The 27,734-nt window shown below is 38.4% G+C and overlaps 1 protein-coding gene across 1 annotated transcript in view; it reads left to right on the top strand.

Annotated features, from left to right (window-relative positions):
- OPRK1 (opioid receptor, kappa 1) overlaps window positions 1-18,178 on the top strand; it is a 20,227-nt gene extending 2,049 nt beyond the window's left edge. The window contains exons 2-3 of the mRNA XM_009870320.1: window positions 12,852-13,204; window positions 17,443-18,178. Coding sequence (XP_009868622.1) covers window positions 12,852-13,204; window positions 17,443-17,975 — 886 coding nt within the window. The 3' untranslated portion in view covers window positions 17,976-18,178. The remainder of the gene's footprint in view (window positions 1-12,851; window positions 13,205-17,442) is intronic.
- The last annotated feature ends 9,556 nt before the right edge of the window (window positions 18,179-27,734 follow it).

Genomic DNA, 27,734 nt, shown 5'->3' with positions numbered 1-27,734 from the left:
CTCTCTCTCCTTTTCCCTTACATCCACTCTCTGTATGATTGCATCTCAGTGTGGATTTTCATGTCCTGTTGAAAAATGTAGCCTGCAGTGATGCTTTTCTGTGTGGAAAACCAAAGTTTGTGAAAGAAAGGGGCAGGTGAGAGAGTCATCCCACATGGCCTCTTGTCCAGCTGCCACAACTCTAAAGTGGGATGGGGACAGACTGTGGCTTTTCTTTACCTTCCAGCAGAGCACAGGGTTTGTGTGAGGCCCCTCATTGCTGTTTCTCATCTCTCTGAATCCCAGATTGCGCCTGTCCTCCTAATCTGCTCTGAACTGGCAGTCAAAACAGGCCCAGCTCCTCCTCCCTTTGCTCTTCTAAACACCACCTGATATTGTTAGAATGGTTCACCTGGAAGAAATCTACAATGATCTTTTCCAACTGCCTAAGCACTTCAGGGTTGACACTGGGTCATCTTTTGGGTGACACAAATAAGATCTCTTTTGTTCTGACACTCTCAGTGAAACTGTTGAAATGTCAATTCTGTGGTAGATTCAAGAGTCTCCAAATAGTCTTGAGATGCCTTAGAAGCAGACTCAAGTTCAGCCATAAGCTGTTCCCGTTCGGTCCCCATGTGTTGCCTGATCTAGTCAAGAGGTGGCGTCCCTGGCGGCAGGGATGCTGGATTAAAATGATCTTTGAGGTCCCTTACAGCTTAGGCCATTCTATGATTCTATGATTCTATTCCTTGCTTTAATACACCCACTGGGGCAGTTTTGCTATTTCTGCAGGAGGGCTGCTGAAGAAGCTGATGGAGACCAGGGAGCAGCCTGTGTGCAGTGCTGAGTATCCAAAATCTCCTTCAGGTGTCATGGGGTGTGTTTCTGCTGAGCGGGAAACCCCTCTCAGAATTCCCTCAGAGGGAAAAATGACAGGAGAATGGCATTTGACAGGTGCAGGCACCTGAAAGCAAAGCAGCTGAGTTTGGTACAGCTCCTGTAAACAGAGATTTATGTTGAAGACAGAATGGGAATGGTACTTGAGTATGTTGCTGACAGAATGGCCTCTGAAACCATGTCTCAGAAGACCTAGATTCTTCTCTTGATTTTACTGCCAGGCTTTGACACTTTGTCCTGTCCTGATAAAGTAATTTTATGGCCCTGTGATTTGGCTTCCTCACATGCAAAATGGAGATACTGGTATTCACTATCTTTAAACACACAGCAACTGCTAGATTTGAAACCAAAGCCTTATCACTAAAAATCCTAACTATTTCACCTCCAGAAATAGGAGCAAGACTGGGGCTCTTGTAAACACCCTGGCATGCTGAGGCACATTAGGAGTGGTTATTTTTAATGTGCAGATGGATCTCGGTGTTGTGTACTCTTTGTCACCCGTTGTAGTCGACTCTCACTGTGTGCATGGCTAAGAGGAACTCTCACTGTGTTCAGATCAGCCATGAGGAACGTGTCCCAACCCTAGTGCCTGGGTCACGCTGAACCATGGCACGCAGGATGTAACACTGTCCTGTGACTGCTGCTTTTCCTGGGGAGGGAGTAAAAGAGAGAGAAGGCATCATGTTGCCTCTTGCACTGGTTGCGTGCTATGTGGGAAGCACAGTCCTACTGCCATGGAGGAGGAGAGGAGGTTTGTAGAAACCAGGTGAAGTTGTCTGACTTCACCTGAGTAAAGTTATACAGCGGTGTGTGTCTTGGCATGATCAGAATCTATTCCAACCTCAAACCTTTTTTTTTGAGATCAGCTTTATCTCTGAGGTCTTAAAAGATATTTCTGGAGGTGAAATAGTTGGCTGAAATTGATAATTAAAATTACTTGTTCTTGGAAGTAAAGAGGCTTTCTCATCTCATCCTTCTCCCTCCTGACTTTATTTCTCTAAAATCTAGAGCTAGCTTTAAAGAAAATGGTGCTTTCTTGTGACGGCTGGAGGGGAAAAGTCTATTGACTAAATTTACAGTTTTGGCTATGGATTTGCCCTTATCAAAACCATAACTGTGCTCTGGTATAGACTTTGAGAGATGCTGTCTCTTACCCACTCTAGATTCACTCTTTCTGTGAGCCTTATCTTCATCATTCCTGAAGTCATTTACTGAGAGAAGCTGCTATCATCAGAATCCTAAATAACCAATCCTGCATTTCTTTTAACATCGTATTTCAAGCTCCTAGTGAACTGAATAATTTTCTACATTCAAGAACAGTTTTAGAAACACTCTGTGTCACAGATATGTAGATTGATTCCTAAGGGAAAAGAGGAAGCTTGTATTCTTCTGCTTAGTCTAATGTTGAAGAAAAAGTATAAGTAGTAATACATTTTTGTTCTTATATTCATCAAACCAAGTGGCATCTTATGTAACAGGAAGAGTCTATTAAGAAACATCATATAAAATTGACTCATTGCCAGATTGCTTTTAAATCTTCTCCATCATTCATTCCAAACAAGAATGAAAATATTAAGTTTAGAAAAACAAAATTGATTTAATGTATTGGTTTAAATCAGTAATAGATTTTGATAGCATCAAAATATTACATGTTAATTTGCTTTAAATTATTGTTCTAACTTTATAAATTATATTTAGAACGATTATTGCTCTGAAATGAAAAACAAAGCATCAGAAGAGTCAGCCTAACTGAATTACCTGATCTCTGTTAGTTGCAGTTCATATGTTTTCATTCTTTTATGAAATCAAGGGCTTGGCTGCAAAAAAGTAAAGGCTGAGCTGTATTACACTTTGTGAACTGTATGGCTTTTTACCTTTTTTCATCCGATCAGACATCTGACACCTTACTATTATTAGTACAAAGGTATCAAATGGATTGATAGTAATTCATCATAGGACCTCAAAGAACATCTATCTTCACCTCACTGAATGGAGGTAATTTTGGTAGATTCTGCAGGATTTGGCCAAGCTGGCATATTTTTCATCACAACCTTGAAGACTGATCATTACCAACTGCTTTTATAGATGGCACAAAGAGCCAGGTAACAGGAAAATGGAAGAGGACAGGGTTATAATACAATATTAATAGTTTGACAAACACAGCATATCTAAACAAAATTGGAGTGTTTCTAATACTTTTAATGCCCTGCTACACAGTGGCTAGGTGAAAACTGGGGTTTATACACTGGAAAGAAATTCAATGTGAGTTCTCAATATGATGCTGTAATAAGACTTCATACTGAAAAAAGCAGAGATTGCAGAGGACAGGCTTGAAAGGAATATTTACTAGAGATAGAATTAGAGAGAGGCTATAGATTATAGTGAGTAATCTGTTTGACTTCTGAAAAGTAATTTGGTATCCATCCAAACACTTCTGCTGGGCTAGCAGCCAGGTAGTCATTTATTTCAAAGAAGGACGACAACTGGAATCACTGTCTGGAAGCAAGACAAATTACAGAGAGCCCTTTTGAACCGGCAGAAAGTGAAAACTTACAAGAACTTTGCAGTTTGGTGGCTGGCAAAGCAGGAAGATGGAGAAAGCTTGCCTGTCCTGAGCGAGGAGAGTGATGGTGAAGCTCATGCTCCTGGATGAAGCATGGAGAGGGAGCACAGCAGTGAGATGGTGTTGGGGAGGTCTGCTCCCGACCTGGCTAAGCTCTCCCGGTGAAGAGGACAGTGTGAGGCAAGAGTAGGGACTCTTTACTTCTTTTTCATAAGAGAGGATTTTGAATTTGCTCAAAAGGTGTTGTGGCAGGAAATTCTTAACTTGGTGATTTGGATGGCCTGGGATGCACTAAGAACAAGGAAGGATAATCCGTCTGTCTTGCCTACTCTCACGGTATCTTCACACCGTAATTAGCTTGTCCCTTAAGTTAAATTCTCTGAAATGGATGAGTTCCCAAGGAGAGTTTTGATTTCAGTTGCATATTTATTTCTAAAGGAAAAGCATGCAGAAAAACTTCTTTGAAGTTCACTTCATATCCTTGTTTTAGTCCTCATCTGTAAAAAACAGAATTCTTGCAAAGTGTGGACTCTGTACTCTTCTCCTCACTGAAGACTGTGTGCTTTATTTATTGTTACTCTTTTGTGGGGTTTGAGAGGCATGAGGATATGGCAGTATGAATGTCATTTTGTCTGCAGACAGGCATAAGTGCATGAACTGGATTAGCTGTGGGGAAGGTGTGTGTACAGATGGAACAACAACATGGATAAAGGGGTGCCTGACTATGCTGGCACTCTGCAAAATATAAAAAAGCTATAAATAAAGAATATGTAAAGGTACACAGCATTTCCATGGTCCTGCTGGGAAGTTTGCGTGTTAGCCTGAGTATCATCTTTGAAATATTTATTTCTCCTGAAGCGAAAGAGTTCAGCTCTCATTAGATTCACCTTCTAATCCTTAGGGAAGTAAAAATGAATTCTAGGCAGTTTGCTGTTTTCAGGTTTGAGACATTATTTACAAATTAACCTCTCTGCACGAGTTTCCACTAATACATGGCAAGAAGGTGTACAAAACCTTTCTGTTTTCTCCATTCATCATACCAATGCAACATGTGATGCTCTGCCTGCCTGCTCATCTCTGCTCCAAAAGTCAGTCCCTTTCAGCAGTGCATTATGAATGAATATTTAGGGTTCCTAAACTTAGCTACACTGCACCTGGAAGACAGAAGATATTTGCTGACTGACTGCTTAGATAAGTCCACTCCTCACTGCATTGTAGGTAGTCTAGTCACTGTGGCTACCATAGGCAACTGGGAAAGTTCTCCCTGAGTAGAGACAGATGGAAACCTGCGTGGTAGGATTAGTTCAGATAAGTTATTCAATGTTCATTTACCGTTCACACTCAGAAAACTTTTTTTACATGCTGCTGCCTGATGGAGAGCATCAAGATTTACTGTTAAACGTGCCTTTCAGAAGGGCTAATTTGTCAAAGTGCACAGGAGAAGAATGTTTTCACCATGGAAGCTATCAGCTGTGCTGTTCAGCTGACTATGTCTTAAAGTTTCCTGCATTTCACTTGAATCATCTCCTCTGGGAATGTCTGTGTTCAGTTGGTTTGTGCTGTGGGCTTCTCTGAGGCAGATTAACGGGTAGAGTCCAGAAAAAGCCTCCAAGCTGCCTCTGAAGAGGAACCAATTGCTTTTCCTTGAGCTGGCTCACTGATACAGGCATTTGTTGCTTTACCACATAATCCTGTGTTCATTATAGGTTGAGGTGTCTTGTGTCTCATTCAACTTTATTGTAGGAGTGCTGACCAGATATTCACGTCTCCACACATCCAGGTGCATAGTTTCCTATAAAACATTCCCCACAGTGGCAGTTATTAATCCCTGTGGCAAAACGGAGACCAGGTACCTTGTTTTGAATACTCACATGCCAAGAGCCCTGGATGACATGAAAGATTTCTCAATTCTTTCCTTGTTTCTCTCCTGCAGAAACATCTAGGGGAAGCAAATGTTCAATCACATTTGGCTGCTTCCAACTAACTTCTACATACTTAGCTACTTATAGAGATCAGATGTTCTCCAAATAATATGAAGGAAAGTAAATAATCTTCTGGAGCTGCTGTCCCTCTCCCCTTTAGCAATGAGATTTGTTATCTTTACCAGGCAATCTCTTCCTACTCACTTTCCTCTCCCACAAACGCATAGGAAGCACTTTGGTCTGCTAAGACAGCTCATGTTCTTCACAAAAAAAAAAAAAATCATTCTGAAAAGTAAGAACAATGGGAAGGGTGGATGTTACCAGAGACAGAGACTCAGCACTCACCAGCACAATGTACCCATAGCAAGTAAACAGGGTAAGGATGGGCTGCGTAAGACAGAATGAACTTCTTGACAAGGTCTAAATTCATGTTACTTACCAACAGAAGTAAAAAAAAGTAGGTAGGTAGTCTAAGCTAATTGTCTAGGATCTCTAATAATAATATTAGACATACAATTTTTTGACAAATGACTGATTTTGTAAAATTCTACATTCTGATAATTTCAGTGTAAGCCACAAATCACAGTGCCTTGACATTTCTCTGAGCTCTCCTAACAAAATCATGGAAGCAAAAATTTTCCAGTATTGCTGTTTCTAACATTAAGTATATTTCTTCAAAAAGAGGCTCTTAAGCTCACATAAAAATATTCAAAATCTTACCATAGAAGGAGGAAAAGTAGTTTGTTTTTGTTAAATAGTGTGAATTTTACTTCATTTTGACCAGAATATATGTAGACTTGAACTTTTCTCATTCAGAAACTGATTCTTCAGCTCGAGAAGGAAAGCTTCCACATCTTAGCTAAATCTGCAAGATCATGTTCGGGCTCAGTTTATGGCTACTTCAGTGGAGTAATGGTAAATTGTAAGTATTTTAATGGAATCTTCTGGCATTCAGGTAGATTACGCTCCCTAAGGGGAGAATAAAAAATAGGATCGTGCTTTTCATCTTCAAGCTTTTTAAAAATAAGTACCTACAGGTGCTTATTAGTAAAATTTCACTTTAAGATAATATTTAGTAGGCAATATGTACAACTCTTTTGTAGGCCTCTAACAATTTTAATGTTAAAACCAGACAAACTTTAAACATATAGAGAAACAATGTCTACCTTTATTTAAAATGTTTTCCAATATCCTGTCAACTGCTAAATTCTGTCTGTCATTCAAAATGCGCTAATAACATATAACCAATACAAACATGGAAACTACAGCTTACTGATTTTTACATTCTTTAAATGACCTCAATCTTAGTTTCACATTTGCATAAACCTTTTATATTGAATTATGAAGATCCAAAAGATAGCTGAATGTCAAGAGGTAAGGCTGGGCTGGCCACTAGACCAACGACAGATGCTCTCTAATAACCTCTCTGCCTCTGGAAAGAGAAGGAGACTAAGGGAGAGACACTTGTGGATTTGAAACCCCCCCCACAAAACAGCTTTAATTAAATGGTAAAAATAAAAAGAAGAGATAATAATATATATGAGAAAATAATTAAATATCTACAAAACCATTCCTGAAATCTCGCTGTGATGATTACATCACCAGATACTGTAGGGCAGGCAGGCACTGGTGAAGTCTCAGACTGGACTCAGCAGCAGGTGGGAAATGGGTTCAGGAATGCTTGGACTGGGATCGAAGGCGGAAGAACAAACAGAGTCCTCCTTGGACATTGGCCATTAAAGAAGAGGGCTTGATCCTTGCGATCAAGCTTTATCCTGAGTATGAGGTACGTGGAACAGAATAGAATGGAATACTCTGTTGTTCAGGTCTGTGTCACCTCTTCTCCCTGGAGCTGCAACCTTTTCACGTACTAATGACCCTTTCACTTCCAGCACTCTGACGTGGCACACAACTTCCAGCAGTGACCTTGGTTTCTATAGAAGCAAGTATAAGTAAGAGCCTTTCTGCATACCAATCCCTGGTAGTAACTATGAACATCGTGTGTTACCACTTCTGGCAGCAGACACTGTCTGCAAAAACTTGTTGTTAACTCCTAGAAGAGACTGATCTGAAAAGTAAAAATCACTGAACAGAGACTTAGTTCTGTTCTAACTCAAACTGAGCTATCCTTTTGACATGGTATGTGTTCGCAATAGATACTCCTAGTTTTTTTTGTATTTTTTTTTTATGCTCTTCTGACTCAGTAGGATATTGAGTGTGCCTGGAATATAGCCTTGAGATTAAGAGCTTTCCTGACTAAGCTTTTCAGCTGCTTGATCTCCATATACTTAATTCCAAAGTGGAATGAAGGAAGCTAGTGGAACATAGTCTGCATCCTGCTGATAAGTGTTTTTGCAATTTGATTTTAGATGTAGTTTAGCTTTCACGTTTATTCACTGACTCAGTTATCTGCCAAAAATATGTGTTTATTATACTTCATTTTGTTTCATGCTTTTGTACTTTCACTCTGCTACTAGAGAATATTGTTGTACTATATTTGTTAGTCTTGCTCCCCTCCCCAGGGGACATTTCAGCCTGATATAGTTACGTGAAAAAAAAATAGACCAGAGCCTCCTTCTCAGCCTTTATTAGCTTTACTAATGTTATGTTGTACTTCAATATCACACTTCTCTACTTTGTTTTAGATAATAGCTTTAAGGGGCTCTACTAGCATTTTAATTTTTTTATGAAAGCATACCAACTCCTTAAGAGCATGTTTCCTTCTTCTGTTACCACAATTTAATTGATAAGCTTAGAATAGAAGTGTGTTTTTTTCCTATTTACTGTCTTAAAAAATGTGCAGATAAAATTCTACTCCAGAAAGAAAAGTACAGTAATGATGAGTTAACTGAAAAATGTGGGAAATTTTCTAAGAGTCAGTCTAAAGTCAGCCTCTCTAACTGGGCTTAGCCTAAAATGCGATAGTTTTGAGAATTTTACTTTTGACACGTAAGTAGACATCATTTAAAGCTTCCTCCTTAAAAACTCTCATCATATCCACCAAGAAAATACATCCAAACCAAAGTTTTGTTTATCTCAACTATTTTTCTGCAGTCTAGATATCCTTCAGTTATATCAAGACTACAGAGGCTTGAGGCCTGCTTAGAGCTTGACAAGCAGTTTTGAGATCCACCAAACATCTTAAGTCAACATTGTTTTTTTCTGCCTTTTGAAATTAGATTCTAGCACCTGATACAAGGAAAGACCTTCCATTCCTATGTAGAATTAGAAAAGTCACCTTGTTATGAAGTCTCAGTATTTAACAAACCATCTTCTAGATATGGGATTTCCCATAAGTATTTTATACAGCAATGGTTTATAAATATTTTAATGGTCTTTGAAACTTACACCTCAAAGACACTAAGAAAATGTTTGTCATTAATTACCGTTGTGCTGTCTACACTGTAGTTATGTCCAGGCTTCCCCTATCTGATCTGCTAAACTAATAAAACCAGATAGCAGTATTTTTTCTGTCAATGGAATTCAAATATTAAATCAATAATTTTAATTTTGCAGAGGAAGACAAGATTGCCTTACTTGATCACTGTATTGACCTTGCTCAGTGGGAGATTTGGCTGAATGGAAGGTGTGGTAGGAAAACCCCAAACCATGTAAATTATTGCCTTCTCTATTTTGGTGCTATAGAAGGAGTTGTTTAAGAGCAGTTAAATCCCTCATCTCATGTTTGAGTCAAGATGCTATCAGGGTCCACTTGAAAGTGACAGCAATAGCTGTCACTTGGTTAGTTTAATTGGACTTTTGATTAAGCCTGAAAGCATGTGTCTTCAGAGGCATTTAATAATTTTTAGATATTTAATTAAAAACATTGCAAGGAGTTTGGATGGCTGAGTCCAGATTCTTGAATGCATTTCTGATTTTTATGAACTTCTAAGTGAATGTATGATTTAATCTATGCTGCCTAAGATCTTTAGAGGCCAACATCTTACTTACAATGAAGCCAATCCTTTCAGGTGAAAGTAATCAGGCCCTTTACACTATTAGTGAGAGATCAACGAGTTTTAAGGTTGCATCAGTAAAATGTGCTTGGACTTAGAATTGCTTAGGTTAATCAGTGCACCTTTCTTTCCTGAGTTAGGCATGCATGATCCCTGTGCAGTGCCTGGCAGAACTGACTGCCTAAATGTAATAAATATTTATTGGAGCAGAATTTATTGATCTCCTGCCTTCTTGTTCACAGTCTGGCAGAGAAGGCATCAAGGTGTTTATTTTGGCAAGTGGTGCAAAGAGGCACCTGTGCTCTGTGAACTAGGGTGGATTTAGGCAGGGTTAGCTCGTTTCAGGACTACCAGGCTGCTGAGCTGTGGGGAAGCATTAGATGCACAACAGGTAATGTTATCAGAGCTGGGTTTGTTATGTGCATATGGGCCCCTGAAATGAGCCAGGGCTTTCACAGAGCTTTATGGGAGGAATGGCACACTGTGGGCTTTTCTTGTCCCTGTTGTATTTTAAATCCCATATACAGATTTCTCTTGGTCACATTAGAGGTTGTCTGAACAATGATTCTGGGATGACTCTATATTTTTTACTATCTGTGAATGACAAGAGATCCTTCCTGTTCAACCAATAGCAGTGAGGAAGATTATTTTTCTTAGATGTGCACGTGTTACATTGTCCAAGAAATCAAAATTGCTCACATTACATATATAATGTAAGTAGTACATATGCGAAATTTGAATTTTGAAGTTACCTAAAAGACTAGTTTTATTTTACAGAGAGTCTTTCCTATTCTGCCACTGGAAGGCTGGGGGCAAAGGGAAAAGGATATGGGGAAAATATGGTATATATGGTCAGTGTCACACACACAAAAGAACTGAAATAAGGTTGCAAGGAACAGGGAATGCCAGATATAAAGACATTTGATTTTTCAAGGCTATTAAAATCCTCTTAGTTATTTTTCACTACTTTTCTGATTTTGTTTAAGAAAAAAAAGTCTAAATAATTCTTATATATGTGAAAGCAAGCTTTCTCTATTTAAACCCTTGGGGAAGTTTTTAAAGACCTAAAGAAGTAGTGACTGGGAAGATCTGTTAGTTACCTCACCTCTGCTTATCACAGACCGTTGCATTTCATTTAAATATTCCTGTATCGAGTCTAGTAACTTGTATTCGACTAAAGTACACTCTTTGCAAAGCAGCAGACATTGATTCGGAGACATCAAAAGATGGAAAAATTACTCCTTTCTTGTGTAATTTGTTCTCAGTAATAACCACCTTAGCTGTTAGGAAAAATCCATCATTGTTTCTAAGCTGAGTTTGTCTGGCTCTGACTTTTACATATTTGTCCTTGTTATGCTTTTCTTTGCAGTCTGAAAGAGCTCTTCAGTGCGTGCTATTTTCTCCCTATGAAGGTCTTCAGACACTATAATCAAGTCACCTCTCAGTGTTCTTTTTGATAAGCTAAATGTGCTGAGCTCTTTAAGTTACTCATAGTAAGAATTTTCTCCAGTCATTTCACTTATTTTGGAGGTGCTTTTTATGCATCTTTTCCATTTTTTCTTCTTTTTTTTTCTTCACAGTATGAACACGACAACAGTTCCAAATATCACCAGTGATGCAGTGATGTCCATAGAAGTAAAATCACCTTTTTACTATTCCTTTTCAGACATTTGATGAAAATTAGTCCCTTTTAACATAGATCGGCAATCTGAATGTTTAGTGAAGTTTTGTCCAGCCTTACATCTGAGATAGATTTGGAGCTACTTTTTTTTTTTTTCTTCTTTTTTTCCCCGTACGGAGAGGAAAGTTCCTGGTCTGTTCATGTGTCTTATATTTGCTTCTTCTAGTTATATACTCTTGTATATGTGTTTGGACAGTGCCTTACAGGTTTTAATGTGACCTGCAGGAGAGACAACTTCCTCTGCTGGCAGGCTGGTCACGAGATGGATCTGGAAGGGGGTGGAAGCCCAGATCTGACTGGCAGGTTCCTCCTTGCTCTTCTTTTGATCTTGGAGAAACTCAGACCAGGGCAGCAGGAGTCTGGACTGTGAGGGTCACACTCTCAGTGCAGAGCTTTTGGTTTTTTCTGCTGTCTACTCAGAGATTTCTGATGCTTCACTGGCTCTGGCTTTGTCCAAGGTGTGAGCCCAGGCATGGTATCTGGGTGAGGTGTCACTTTCTTTTCTCTTGTGGTTCTGCTTCCCTCAAACCAGTGTTTGGTTTAGTTTCTCAGTAACTTGTAATTAGAGTGTTTTAGAAAAACTGATGTTATTTTTAACATTTTGTATTGGCCATAAAATGACATTTCTGTCCATATTTTAATTAATAGTTTACGTATTTGGCATGATTTTTCAATGCATCACAGTTTAAAAGGCAAATAGACACACTGTCCTACATGTTTGTGAGCTGAACTGATAGAATCTTATGATTCCACTGTAAATTATTAATGACATATAGCAAAATCTAGCCAGATGTGTTTCTGAGTGTTGCTTGTGCTCATTTTAGTGTGGGCACACATTCAAAATATTGGGCTGAAACCTTTGAGAAAGAAAATCTGTCATTGAATCTGATAATAAATTAGCAGCAATAAGCAATAGTAACTAGATGTGGGGAAGTCTTTCAGAAAGGAAAGTTAGGTATATCCTTGTGCTAACAGGCTCTCCTTCATTTTCTGTGTCCGTAGTAGAGCTAGAAAGAGTACGCCACATCCTGGGACACAGGCTGTCTCCCCAAGTATCACGGGGGCAGAACAAATAGATTGCCACCTCAAAAAACCAGATCCTATTTTTCTGTGTAGGCTGTGGTTCTTACCAGCTGGATGAAACAAGGGTTTAATTTTTGTGAGATTGAAGGATGCAGAAAAAAATATTTTTTCCCCACTGTGGTATCCTACTTAAACAATAGTAATATTTCACATTGGCAGTCATAAAAGAGAAGACTGGGAAAGGCTAATGGTTAGAAAGGAGTAGAAATTGAAAACGAAGGAGAAAGAAAAAAAAAAAAAAGACTAAAACTTGTATAAGCTGGCATTGCTGTAGTGAATTCAAGGAAGAGAAACTATCATCAAATAAGAGGCAATCTGGCCCAGCAGGTGTAACAAGTTAGCATGGATTCTTACCGAAGAGTGTCATAGCTGTTTCTTCCACAAAACAAATCCAAAAAGCTTGCAATCACTGATATTTTGCTGTAAGAAAAGGAAACACAAAATATTTTGATCACTTGCAAAAGTAACAATGATATTTTCTTTTAGAAGGATTTGAGAAGGTAGAATTAAAACTAGTATTTATCTTAGATTAAATTAGATTAAATGTATTCATTTGCCTGTGTTGGATAGTTCTAACTGCTAATGCAGGTGCTGAGTCAAATGTGTTTATTACTATCCCAAGGGTCTTGCATTTGTGCGTATTTCTGTCATAAATTAGAAATGATGGAAAGGACTCCAAATATAGCAAAGCCCAAGTGATAAACTCTTCCATATTTAAATGTGCATAATCCTATTTTGAAATAATAAAGCCTTCCTTTTTTGTTTTTCAGGTACACAAAGATGAAGACAGCAACCAACATCTACATTTTCAATCTGGCTATGGCAGATGCCCTAGTTACCACAACTATGCCTTTCCAAAGCACTGAGTACCTGATGAACTCTTGGCCCTTTGGTGATGTGCTGTGTAAAATAGTTATTTCAATTGACTATTATAACATGTTTACTAGCATATTCACACTGACCATGATGAGCGTTGATCGATACATTGCCGTGTGTCACCCTGTGAAAGCTCTGGACTTCCGCACACCTCTCAAGGCGAAGATAATCAACATCTGTATCTGGCTCTTATCCTCATCTGTTGGTATATCTGCAATAGTTCTTGGAGGCACCAAAGTCAGGGAGGGTGAGTGTGGGCATTCAAAATTCAGTCTTTATGTTTCTCAAATGACATAAAATATAGCTTCAACTGTTGATAGAACTTGATTGATTTCTTCTTCAGAAAGTTTGTCTAAATTTCAGACATTTTGAAATATAGAGTGGAACATTACAGTATGACATATAAAGCATTTAATATCAGATGCTCTGGCCAACTAAAAGAACAAAATTATCTTTGAAACATTGTGCTAGAATGAGACCATCAAAACCTGCTAGCAGAGAGCAGTGGAAAATTATCACGAATTTGATCAGTGTGTAGATCAAAGATCAGTTTAGGATGAAACTTGAAATGTGGGCTTAAGGTGCTTTTTTTGCATATGTTGTGAGAGTAGTTCTGATGAATTTTTCGAGAGCAGAAACTAGACTGCTTGTCGTTAGTATTAATATCTATCATTAATATTAAGACTTGGGAGCTTACTATCAACAGCCATTTCACAGATTTTGAAGAAAGGAAAAGTCAGTAGCTGGAGAGAGAAAATCAGGGCAAATTCTATATGACAGTATCTCAAATCCTTCTTTAAAAAGGGTGGGTATGTATATGGAGAATTGGAAAAGCTGAGACTAAGGATCAACAGAGAAACTGGTAATAGAGACCACAGCAGGGAAGCAGCTACAAGAACGGGAGGTCAATGAGATCTGTACATAAACCACCTGTAGACTCTACTTGGAAGTTATAATCTGTGAGGGACTGTGGATTTAATTCCTGTAACTGATGACTCACTACCAAAGCTGCCCTGCTATGGAGTTAATCTCATTTTGAAATCCTCCTTGAGAAGGAAAGGGGAGAAAGGTTTTCACATGTATATGCTTTGTACTCACAGGCATGACTGTGGTGCAGGAGTATCTCAGTGTCCTCAAAAGGTTGGAGACCTTTAACGATGTCCTTGGGTTGGGGCCATCATGTTAATGAATGGCTTGATAAAATACAAGACATGCGTATTTTTTTGGTGGTAGTGGTTTTTGAGATGTAAATAATCTTTTGAAAAATTATTAATAATTTTCTGAATTAACAACCTTTTCTATCAGAAAGGTTTCACTCCTCCTAGGAAAAACAGTAAACTTCAGAGAAGGATACTTTTTATCTTGCAGAGACAATAAATGCTCTGTGTTAAACTGTTTGGCACAGATCAGTGCAAACAGAAGAGGTCAGTAACAGCTCCTCAAGGGCTGATTCATTTGGCCAAAGATGTACAGATTTTGTTATTGCTATTTCTCTTCTGATGGGGAGGTGACAGGAGAGTCCCCTGGAAGCTCTTAATTCAGTGCTTTGGGGGATCAAGTGTCTTAGTCAGCAGTGCTGCTACTGGTCTCCTCAGTAACGTTTTGACAGGGTCTATAAGGCAGCGTCCAGCTCTCAGGGATCATTCACTTCCAGGCTTCTTCATTTGAGAAGAACGATTGTATCGCTACACGTGGTTTGAAGGCCATGAGACATTGGCTCAGTCAGGTGTCATGCACTATAAGCATCAAATTTATATCAAGGGGCTGTTCTGAGCCCAAAAATGATTAAATGTCTTTTCCACACCACGTGGCAGGCTGATTTTTTTTTTGCTCTTGAAACAGAGACTAGTGATAGACAGCTCAGCTGGGCCAAGTGAGGTTGGAAATTACTGGCAAATGCTTGTCAAACACTACCGTTCAGCTCTGCTTGTCTGATCAAAGGTCTCTCTTGAGCATTTACTGGCAATTATCTTGTCTAGTGTGCTCATGAGTTGCTCTGATAAATGCTGAAGGGGAAAAGCAAAAATCCTCTCTTTGTCTGACAGCTGGAGCTCAGGACTTTATGTTATGTTGGTCAAATTAATATGCTATAGGGCCTCTGTTGGATTCAGATTTAAACAACAACTGAACATCAAATGGAAAGTTATTATATTTAAAATTCTCACCCCATACTCAGTCGCTTTTGTTCTCACAGTACAGCATTGCTCCCAGTGGTGTCCTTCTGGACACATTTTCCCCACAGAATATTTTTTATATCTGTGAAATATTCCATCTCTGGCTTCAATCGAGCCTTTCTTGCTGAAGAATCGTTCACTTAAAAAAAATTAAAAATGAGAGGTACTGTTAGCATTCCCAGTAATAGTATGAAGGTTTCATTTAAGTACTGAGGAGTGTGGATGCCTGAAAGTAACATATCCAATAATGTATCTAACAGAAATACATTTCCTATGTCAAGATTAAGATTAATCTTAAATATTAACTTATCAAAGAGTAAAAAAAAAATTATATTTGGAATATTTGCATTACAAAGTGGAAAAAGTCAGAATGAAATCTTAAGTACTCAGTTTGTGACACTGTACTTAGCTCCGCATCTTTTCAGGCAACAACAATAAAATATAAATTGAATTTTATTATCTTCTGAAGTTCCTAATAATTATTATGATATTGTGCATTATGACAAGGATATTTGTTGATTGTTTTCCAGGTTTAAACTCAGAAAATGTAAATGGATTCAGCAAGTAGCTGTGTGTGGTCCTGAGCTGTCATTCTGGATCACATCTCACTTTTATCCAGAACTGCGCATTCAGATGCAGCTTTACTAGTCTGGATTTTAAAGCTGCCCCCTGATTTTATTGCCGCTGCTAGGCCATGATCTACTACAAATAACAGTAATAATCGATGTGAAAACTTCTTTGAAGACAATTGTTGACATTTGTAGAATAAAATTAAGTAAAAGAAGCTACACTTATGAAAAGCTAGGTCACAAAGGATTTAGAAAAGTTGATTGTCAAGACCCTGTTAAGTCATACTTGTGCTGTCAGATTAGCATCCTCTATCAGGCTTGAAACAGTTCTCTTTTCACTTTTCATTTTTCAGAATAATCCCTTACTATGTTATTTGAAATAAACCCCAAAATACTAGCCTTTGAATTCAACTTTTTAATTTGAATGTTTTAGTATCCAATAGCGCCCAGTAACAACTCTCTCATATTTAACTGCGGAAATGTCTGTATGATACCATAATGATAACTTCCCCTCCAGCCGTTTTTAAAACCAAACTCTGCAATGTCATCTTGATTCGTGAAGCATTTTGATAACAGGGAAATAGGGCTTGATGGAATTTTTCTGACTTGTTCTGCTGGAGATAGATATGAAAAAGTGATGTGCAGAAGTATATTGAATCATTCCATCCTTACAGGTGATTCAGTGAAACCAGCACACAATAATTTTTAGATGACAAATTCAGTAAGAAAAATGAAAGAAAATCCAAGGAATAACACAGTGCTCAAGGATAAAATCTAAGACACAATTCAGAGTGAACAATCCCTGTGTTACTTCGACTTGTCTTCAGGAGAGTTTAACTGCTGAAAGTAGTTATAAATTTACCACTTCTCTTGCCTTTGCCGTTTATCTTGTTTCTCCGTTTTCTGCATGGTTTATATGCTGGAGGGCTCCAATGTGGCCAGCAAATGAAACCTCAAATATTTCATTCTTTAGCAGCCTCCTCCTGTCAGATGGAATATGTCTGGGACATAAAATCAAGTGACAGCCTGTGAGTCTGAATCCTGGCATGGGCAACCAGAGAGAGTCATCTGGTGTCAGTGGCCCAAATCCTGCAGCCTCTGCACAGGCTGAATTTTCAACTACACGATCTGCAAAAGAGCGGCTTCCTTTTGACTCCATGCACACACAGGTTTTATTTGCTTATGTCTGACTGAAAAGAAGCTGTTGCCAGGAAATAAGTCTTTCTGAATGCAAGCACGTGTATGCCATTTGCACTGAGGAAGGCAAGTAGGAAAAGATCATTACACAATTAACATATATGGGCAAAATCTTGTTAGAATCATTCAGCTCCCACCATTCACGATACCGAAAATCTGTCTCTGCCCACAGACAAAAGCATATGTAGTTTGATAATAATGACGAGATTTCTACTCCATTGAGCATGGTACTCCTGGCTTTAAATCTCAGTGAAATATGAGTGGGAACATCTTTAAAATTTTTTGGTTTTATGCTCTGCATTTTTAGATCTTCCCATGGGAAACAGATTTTGTACAGTGTTATGCATTTTAAAAAGCTCTTCTCTCTAAGGCGTTTCTAGAGACAGCTGCATAAAACCAGTTTCAACGGTAGTTGAAAGTTTTTCTCTGCGTGATTTAACAATAACTCCATTTATTAGTATCATGCAGGTTATGCTGTGATAATTGCATTGTTTAGAATATCTAATAATAAAATAATATTCTTCTTCTGTTTGTTTCATTCCTAGATACTGCTAGCACTGAATGCTCCTTGCAATTTCCAGACAGAGATTATGTGTGGTGGGACATCTTCATGAAAATCTGTGTCTTTGTCTTTGCCTTTGTTATTCCAGTGCTCATTATAATTGTTTGCTATACTCTGATGATCCTGCGCCTTAAAAGCGTACGGCTTCTCTCCGGGTCCCGAGAAAAAGATCGAAACCTGCGTCGCATCACCAGGTTGGTTCTTGTGGTGGTGGCAGTTTTCATTATCTGTTGGACTCCTATTCACATTTTTGTGCTGGCTGAAGCTTTAGGGGATGTGTCCCACAGCACTGCTGCTATATCCAGCTATTACTTCTGTATTGCTTTGGGTTACACCAACAGCAGCCTCAATCCAATCCTTTACGCATTTTTGGATGAAAACTTCAAGAGATGCTTCAAGGACTTCTGCTTCCCCTTTAAGATGAGGATGGACAGGCAGAGCACCAGCAGAGTCAGAAACACTGTGCAAGACGCGGCTTATATGAGGGAAGCAGATGGGACAAACAAACCTGTATGACTAGTCGTGGAAATGACATCTTACTGTCCTCAAGAGAGAGAAGAGTCCAACGACCTAGGACTGACACAGATTACAACTGCAGTTTGAACTAAACTCATCCAGACAGAAGTTTCTGGAATATTTCAGGCATCCTAATCATTTGAACTGAAATAGTTTATTTTCCACAAACAAGAGCCTCCTGAAAATAGGCTCAGATGAAAAGGACCTGGCTGACGGTTGGGTTTTAGAACCATATTTGCTGTATTGAGCAGGTTCTAATACATCTGGGGAGACAGGAGATAGTGTTGCACCACCTGATTCTGGATAAGGAGGAAAGTTAGGGCTTTTCTTTTTATAATGCATAAGGTTATATTAAGCAACACTTGGTTGTAACACTGAGTTGTGCCAGAAACTTTTGCCCCAACAGTGATTGCTTCTGAATGATGTAGTCTGACAACTTGATTTGTCATACTTTTTTACAGTGAAGAGTGTTGTTTATGTTTCTGCGGAACAATGCCAGAGCTACAATCAATATTATCCTCAACTAATATATCTGTAACATTTGTCTGTGCTGTGGAAATCCAGTTTAAGCATGATCTGCCTACACACCAAAGTGATTTTGTTATGTCTGCATATGGTAAAGTTTTTTGGCATTTAAAAGTATTAGGATTTAAGGAGAATTATTAGTATAGTTTTAGCACGTGCTCTATCACTCGTGTGTAATGTTTTCTACATGTGATTTTCCAAGAAAAATGTATATTTATTCATTGTGAATAATATAATATGCATTTTCAGAGTGTATTTTGAACAAGAGGCTAGAAAACGTCCAGTACTCCGCTTGGTACAAACCTGATGAAAACTGCCATGTTCATTACATGGGGGGAAATATTGTATTGCATTTTCAGTAAAGGAGAAAAATGGACATTCTTAAAAATAGTGTTGTACTTGTTTTCCTGGACAATTTTTAAGCTGACTAAAATAAATATTTGATGAATTAGAAACTAGTGAATCAGCACGTGGGTTAACTGAATTGGTATAAAAGATAAGAAGATTAAATATACTGAATGCTTTCATGTCACTTGATTGGAAAAGTTTCCATTTTCTTGATGATGATACATTTTTTTGATATAGTCCTATGAATTCAGTAAATTTCCTGTGAAGATGGAGTTGCCAAGTCACAGCTACACAAGTTACTGGCTTGCTGAAGGTAAGTTTATGGTAAAACTGAAACTATTTTTCAGTCTGTAATCTTTTGTCTTTCTAATTGTTATATATTACTACTCCCACTTCTGCTATTGTTGAAGTTTGAAGGAGTGCTCTCACCTTCACTGGGAACGCAGCTGGTCACCAGACATCTTTCTGCTACCTATGTTCTTTCTACAAAATTGTGAATAAGGTGAGTCCCTTCACTGCATGGCAGCTTTTCTCAGAAACAAAGTATGGTTTGGTCCTGTTGAATCAAAAATCCTTTATGCACACCGGTATAAATTGTGAGATTAGGTCTTGTGTCTGGTGGTACAGTTCCTGTGGAAACACTGTAGAGATTCATCCCTCTATATAACTTCTATGTCCTTTATAGTTAATACATTCGTGTATGTCAAATATTTTTTATATCAGGTTCATAAATGCAATTCTACATTCCTCTTGCAGTACCAAACCAATCCTGGACAGTCAGTGGTGCTGCTGTGTGGAGCAGAGCTGTGGGATTCAGGCCATGGAGTTTGGTGATTGACAACAAGCTGCTCTAATAAAATTATCTTTGTTAGTGAAAGTATTCAAGATGATGATGAGTGAATAGCTGACCTCAGCATGCTTGGTTTACCTGGGGAAATGAGTTATGTTTACATAACTAATGTCCTACTCTGTCTCTCTCTCTTTCATTTTTTTTTTAATATGTATACATCTTTTTAAATTAAGTTCTGGCTTTTAAATGGTCACAAAAAGAGAACGTTTAAGGCAAAAAATCACAACCCAAGGTACTTCTCAAGTTAGGAGCAAATGAACTGTGGAAGAAGTAGACCCTAGTGAATTGTTTTAATTCTAAATAACCTGTGTTCTTGTTCATGATTTACCATTTCCATATGTGTATCTGTATTTCAGTAGTTATTACTCTGTACGTTATGTGCTCAACTTCGTAACAAAAAAAATCAATGCTCTTAATTTGTAAAAAAAGAGCTTTATAATCATATTTGTATTTTTGTGGTTGTATTTTTAGTAAGGAGACCATCTTCCTGTTCTGGTTTTGGCTGGGATAGAGTTAATTTTCTTCCTAGTACCTAGTATGGGGCTGTGTTTTGGATTTGTGCCAATGACAACACTGATGACAGAGGAATGTTTTAGTCACTTGCATGCACGGCTCTTGCTTTACCTATTAAACTGCCTTTATCTCAACCCACAAGTTTTCTCATTTTTACTCTCCCTGTCCCACTGAGGAGGTGAGAGTGAGCAGCTGTGTGGGACTTAGTTTCTGAATGGGGTTAAACCACAACACTTCCCTATCATAGTGGGAGGAAAATATGAGATCCTAACAATTTTTCCGTGCCATGGAAATATCAGGCTTTAAAAGATAGATAAGATTATGTTCTAAAGATTCATTTCTTTCATGGAACATTAACAGCCAAATTAGTCTGGATGCAGCAGAAAGGAGTCTTTGAGGTTTTCTTGTCAAATTAGGCAGCCTACCACACTTCATTGAGGAACAAAAGAATGTTGGCCAAGATTTTTTTTTTTAATAGCTGAGAAAGTATATTAAAAAAAGAATACTGTGTTTTTGCTTAGAGAATCCAGATTGAATTCCCATTGTTTGTTCAGCAGTTCTGAAACTGGAATGACTAACAGGCAAACCCAATTATTCTCACAGGAACATGCACAGTGACTTTTGCAACCTGTATTTAAGCCTTGTAAAACACCTAATTTTTTAATGTAGCTCTAGACAAATGACTTCCCTTCACTCTTTTGTAACCACCCATTCCTGGGAGGCAGTGAGAGGTGGAGGAAGGGGTGAGACCTGCCTGCCCCAGCCGTTGTAGTGTTGGGTAGGGAATGGGGCAGCAGGGGCAGGCTGTGCTGTCCCGTAGGTCCTGGAAGGAGGCAGCATGGGGCAAATATGTGCAGATAACCTGGGAATTAGCTGGGCTTGCTGTAGCCAGCCTCAACTCTCTTCCTGTCAGGAGATTCCAAAAATCCTATATTGCAAAAGTAAGGTATGTGGTCATTTGACCTGCTTGTGGGGTTAATTTCAAATCAACTACTGTGGATATTAGGGTGTCACTTCCTGTGTTCGTGCTTCTTTTGGAAATCTTTTGCAAGGAAAACACACCAGGTGTTCTGGTTGAATGCTTTTGTTTCTTCTTTGGAGAGCAGAGCAAAAGAATGTTACCACGGAGTTCCTGGAGTTTGCAGATCAAGTATCTTGTCTGAAATCTCAGACTTTTGCACTATAGAGTTACCAGATTAAGTAGGGTGTGGAGGGCTGTTTCAGTCCCACCTCTCTCTCCACTGTAAGTTTAACCATTCTTAGCATTTAAACACTCTACAGCTGCCACTGGGCAACCCCTGTAGTTACTTTTGTGTGTTTTTTAATGCAGATTGCAAAAGAACGATTAGGTCTAAAAAATAACTAGAAACCTTACTCAAATCCCTGTGTTACTGCGGATTTAACCTCGTCTACATGTTTGAGTATTAGAATTGCACCACAAAGAATAATAGTGGTTTTGTTTTTCTGGTTTTTTTTTTAAAGTTGATGAAAAACGTCAGTAAAATTGCTGTTTGTCAAATATCCTCCATTTTTCTTAATGCTAAATATCTTCTACACATTGGAAGTGCCTTTGTTCAAATAAGAAACATGTTGTCTAGGTTTGACATTACCATCTAAAAACCAAAGTGACCACAAGGTGTTTCTTTTGTCTTCAGTTACAGTTCTGTGGTGCGTTGCTTTTTATTGTGCAAGACAACAGTATACCAGATTTTTTTTTAATTTAACGACAGTCACTGTTTCCTTCTAACCCGGTGAAAAAAAGTAAGCCTTGAAAGAGAGACTATTTACATAATTCATTTCAATGACAGAGGCAGCCTAGAAAGAGAAAGAAAATGCAATTAGTGTAATGCAAAACCAGAACATCTCACCTGTGGTGATGAGAATGTGAGGTTGTTTGTGTGCATGAGGAATAACTTTTCTTCCCACACATGTACACATACACACACATGGGAAACCGCAGTGCCTCACTCCTAGGACATTCAGAACGGATTAAATTGAAGAGGAAACAAATATTCAGCATTATGTTTTCTAGCTATATGGATAAATAAAATATTAAAAGTTTTAGGACTGGGTTAGACAGAAGGTTATGCATCATTACTTAAATGTGAAAAATAAGATACATTCTGCTACCGTTTGTGAATGCAAAGAGCTGAGTTTTCAGGTAGTTTCACCTAGTTTGAAGTCAGTGACACTATCTTGTTTTGAATTGGATTACCATCTGGCAAAGTAGCTGTCTTTAGCTGCCACACATACTGTCTTACAGTGAACAACTGGGCTTAGAAGGAATCTTTAGAGTGGCATAAAATTCTTTCTTTTACATGTCTTTCTGTGCTTGTACCAGACAGGACCAAAACAAATTTCACATACTGTGAGAACAGTCAGATTTCATATCGTTTCCAGCTAACAAAGAGAAAAACTGGTGATATGTGTTGCACAGTCACAGAAGACAAGTATGTAATAGTTAAGATACTTCTGGGAAAATATCTCTCTTAAGTGTCTTGGGGGGAAAAATGATCTCACACAAACATCACAATTAATTATCCTCCTTAGACTCAGTAATTATAAATTTTAATAAGAAATCTAGAGATGGATTAGGAATTTTTTCAACAAATGTTTTTGTTTAAATGATACACTTGCTTGTTAAAACTTGTTTGATAGTCAGACTTCATATTAAAATGTTGAAATGTCGTTTTTTCCTGTTTACAGCTGTTGTAATCAGCTAGAAAACTACATACATTAGCTTTCAGGTCAACGTGTTGCTATAAATTGGCTTCCCCTTAAGCAGCCTTGACCATATAATAAGAACAGTAACAACATATTTTTGAGGAATTATTAACTGATGAAACAATAGAAGGAAAGAAAGGAAGAGGAGGAAAGCTAATTTACCTCACAGATTGATGAAGAGCGTTCAGGAAAAAAAAAAAAATTGAGATACAGTTAATCTTTTTATGCTATTTTTGTGAAAGATTGCAGAATTTTGGTGGTGTTTTTTTTTCCCTCTCCCCTCTACTCCGCCAAAGTACATATATGGGGAATTGTTAAGAAAGAACAAACTGTCCTGGACTATTGATTTCAAAGTACTGGTTTGAAGGCTGACTAGTGCTGCTCTCTGACAAGCTTTGGTTAGTCATTATGCACCCTGATAAAAGGCTCAATGGATGCAGAAATTACTGTCAATGAGAGTATCCTTGTTTCCCTGTCCCACCTCCTCACAGAAATGTGATATTTTTTAATTGCTGAAATTTTATTCAGCCTTAAATGCTTGTGACGCTGCCTAAAAGGCAGAGCTCTAAGGTGAAGGCTGTGGGGTAACATGATTGGCACAGCATGAGTAAAAATCTATTTGAAATGTATGAAATGGTAAGACCAGCAGGTGACAGAGAAATGATTCTCAGGTGCTGACAAATTCCAAGTTTAGCGAATGAGCAACATCTCAACAAACTGAGAAACTAGGAGGACAATTTAAAGAGAAAATTTTGTGAAAGACGAAGGGCAAACTCTCACCGATTTGAGACAGCATTTCTTCTCATGCTGGTGAATTAATGTAGTCCTTGCAAAGAAGATGGTTAGGGGTATTGTTGCTGGGATTTTTTTTTTTTTTTAACTGATTATCAGTTCTTAATCAAAACACAACTGTTGTAAATCTGGTCATATTTTTTAACTGGGTTATTTTCTTAAGAAAAATGTGGATTCAGCAAAACTGATTGAATTTGTAATAACTTCCCTAATCTGTCAAATAAATAAATTATTTTTGCTGGGTGATATCAAAGCGCTTCCTTTTTCACCGCATTTTGTTTGTATGTAGTACAGTACAGAAAATACATCTATTGATTGCCAGAGTGATAGACTGAAAGGAAATCTGTCTGAATCAAGGTAGTTTGGATTGTCTTCTTTCTTGAAAAAAATCCTGGAAGTTTGACTTCTTGTCTGGATTCAGAACTGAACAAAAAAAAATCAGAATTTCTTACAGAACCACAAAATTGCTTGTTAAATACAGTGTTTGCACTACCTGAAATCCTCAGGAAAAGGGCCTGGCTGCCACTTGTGTGAAAACAGCCACCAGCAGAAGAACATGGGGGAATGTGGAGAGGAGAACATCTTGAGTAGATAGCACCCTGCCTGTCTGAGTATAAAAGCAGGCCAGCAGCAGCTGTGTAACGCTGCCTGAAAAGCAGTTTACTGCAGCAGCGTCATAGTTCAGACAACCCAGGAAATGTGGAAGATGTAGCTTTGCACTAGGTGAATTTTTCAGCTTGTGTTTCCATTAGCTAAGTCCAGGTTACTAAGGAAGGGAGCTAGGTTGTTCACACTATACACAGATGAAAATGGGCATTGAGAGGGAATAAAAATGGTATGTCACCATAGCAGAAGAATAAAGGTACAGCTTTTGAAACAGAAAAAAAGTTCAAAACTCTTAAATAAAAGTACTTTTATACATATAGCGTGTATTGCTAATATATGAAATTAAAGCTCAGTCATAGCCCAAAAGAATTATTTGTGTAGTTGAATCAGAAAGTTAGGAGGAAGAAAACCTTCAACCACCATTTCAGGCATTAAACCAACACTAACCTTGCCAGGAGTATAGCACGAATTCCAGGTATTTAGGAGAAATAATAAGTGTTAACCCGGTGGAAGTTGATGTCCAGGTGTGTTCCAAGCCTCTGCTTAGTGCAGCAGGACATTTTGATAGATGTTACTCTGTGAAGGATACCCAGGAATTTTAGGCTCAGCTATGGTGTCTGATGGGAAGGGAAACTAGTTAAAAGAAGCAGCTTTTCCCTAGGACTGAGAAATTACAATTCTAAAAAGGAATCTAAAATGAGAGCTATTATTCGGGAAAGAGATAGCTGATGATGTGCTTTGGTGTATGTGCCAAGGCATTCTGTATCTGCTGGATAGTAAAGAAGTGCTATTTTAGGAAGCTAAAAAAGAAAAGGTAGGAATTTTCACAGAGTAGATTCAGAGGGATAAAGAAACACAAAATGTTTGACCAACTAGCTACTTTTAAGAGCGGATAACATTTTCCTTATATGTTTGTATTCTGTGCTACTTTTTGATCTATATAGAACTTTTAAAAATCTTGTTATCATAATGCCAGTGCTTTATTACATGTGAAAAGATCTAATTATAAAAAATAAAAGAGGTGAAAACGGTATTTTCCCCTTCGGTATCTGCAGCAGTGCTTGGCATATACGACGTGGAGATAATTGACAAAATAATCCTGTTTTCAAAAGGCACGTGTTTTATCCTCACCTTCAAAATCAATACAAACATTTTTCACAAATTACTCATGTAACTGATTATAATGTAACTCGGAAAACAAAGTTTCCTCCCTCCTGCTGTGTTTGTACCATGTGCAAACAGCAGGGTGTGTTGCTCAGCATTAATTTATACCATGTTTGATGAAAGTATATCAAGAGGTGAAGCTTTTTTATTGTGATTGCCAGTAAGATATTAAAACTGAAACTTAAAGCATGTAATTAGATATGAATACATCAAGGAGGTAAAATATCAAGATTTTTTGTCTGTATGATTTAACATGTTTTCAGCTCTAATTAGAAATTCTGGGGACCTTCCACCCTGTGCCTCATGAAGAGCAATTTGGTGGCTTTGAGCATGTCCTTGGAGTAGATCAGGACTGTGAGGCAACTGATTATTAGAAAGCTAAGATTTAACACCAATTTCAGAGTCTTCTGCATTTGGTGTCTGAATTTCCTTGCTTTGCTAGCAAGGAAGAAAATACACTCCTGAAGGGAAGTGTAGAATTCTGAACCGATATGTGGCAGTTTTCTTAATTCAGAAGCATAGTGACATCTTTCTTCATAAATGTTTAGCTGTGGCGGCAATATTGGTTTTTAACTGTCCAGAAAACAACGAGGTTTTCCTGTCTCTTCGAATGTCTGAGTAGCTGCCTGACGGACCTCTTGTGGTTTGGAGCGGCTGTTGCAAAGTCTTAGTGACAGCAGGTTTTGATCAACTATGGAGAAGTGTCTTGACATCCCCAAATCATCCATGTGGTTAATGTGCCAGCATGGAGAGCTGCTTGCTGGACCTGAGCAGCACGGCCATGCTAGGAGGCCACCGGCTCCAGCAGCTACTTTGGCTCCTGCCTCGGGTAAGGCCTGGCCTGTGCCCTGACCTGCCACAAGCCGTGTGCAGGGACCACTCAGCTTTAGGTTACATCAGTCACAGAAGGTAATCGTGAAAGTAAGTGGCCTCTACAGTATGCTTTCCCTCCAAAGCTCATTTTATCTTGGCAGCTGTCCTGCTGCTGCTGCCATGGGATGCCAGGCCGGCCATGGTGTGCAGGGTGCTGGTAGCTTAGAATCAGGCAGGAGCTTGAGCTGGGAGAGAGGAAGAGCCAGGGCGGCTGAGCCCAGATGGCTACAGGTGTGTCCTATCCCATAAACATCACCTTCGTTATAAAGGGGGAAGTTCTGCTGAGAGGCTTTATTTTTGTTTCTCTTCATTGCTTAAGGGGCTTGCTTGTAATTCTATTCCAGAGGACTGCTGTACCTTCATTGGGCTGAGTATAAATCTGTATACTTTTCGTTGGCATTAGTATTAATATTAATTTTGCTATTTCACAAAATCTGTTTCAATTTCAACCCATGGGTCTCCTTTCCTTTTCTCTCTCCCCATGCTCTGCAGGGGAGTGGTCATCAGGTGACTGAGCAACCGCTATAGTTTAGCCCTGGATACAAATAGCAAATACAACTTCTCATATATGCAGCTGTTGATAACAATGGTAACACCTCAAAAATTTTAAAGAGTTTCAGAAGGGAAATACCCATCTCCATAAGTAACAGAGTCTTGGAGCAGACTGATGGCGGTAGGGATCTAGATTGTTGCTTCCTGTTAAAAGGAATATTGGAAATATCTGTTATTTTGTATTCTATTTCAAAGTTGCATCAAAACCTATAACCTCATGGAGGTGTTAGTGTTTGTTAATGATTTAATGGTGTGAAAACTTGGTAGTGGGCACATGGTATTAGAAACCTATATTGAGAGAGACAGCAGATGCTTAGGAAAAGAGTAGAAAACCAAGGAGATATGAGAAATAGGATCTGTGAGCATGTGTAAGTGTACAAGAATACAGGTTTGGTTTTTTTTTCTTTTAAAAAAGTGTCTGTTTTACATGGGCTACTTCAATGAAGCAGCTGATGTTATCATCTGTATCTCATCAGAATGGAAATTTAGACTTAAATATCGATCTTGGTCTGGCTTAGAAACAGACTGTGGGTAATTTCAGATTTTGCAAAACCATATGGAGTCTTAAGTTATTGTGGCTTCCTCTCTGTAACTGCAAATATAATTTTCTTCCTAATGCTTTTTATAAGCACTCATTGCAAAGCAATTGCCTGCTCACCTGTCTATTGAATTAAGACTCTCTGGGAATTTGATAATGGGAAAGCTGAAATCACAGTTTTAGAAAACTACTATAAGACATAAAGCAGTAGCTCTGGGCAACAAGAAAGCTATTGGCAGCAAGACCGCTGTGGAGCTGAAGCCCTGGGGAAACA

Source organism: Apaloderma vittatum, unplaced genomic scaffold, assembly GCF_000703405.1.
Source record: "Apaloderma vittatum isolate BGI_N311 unplaced genomic scaffold, ASM70340v1 scaffold6545, whole genome shotgun sequence".
Lineage (NCBI taxonomy): Eukaryota > Metazoa > Chordata > Aves > Trogoniformes > Trogonidae > Apaloderma > Apaloderma vittatum.
This window is presented reverse-complemented; position numbering and strand designations above follow the sequence as displayed.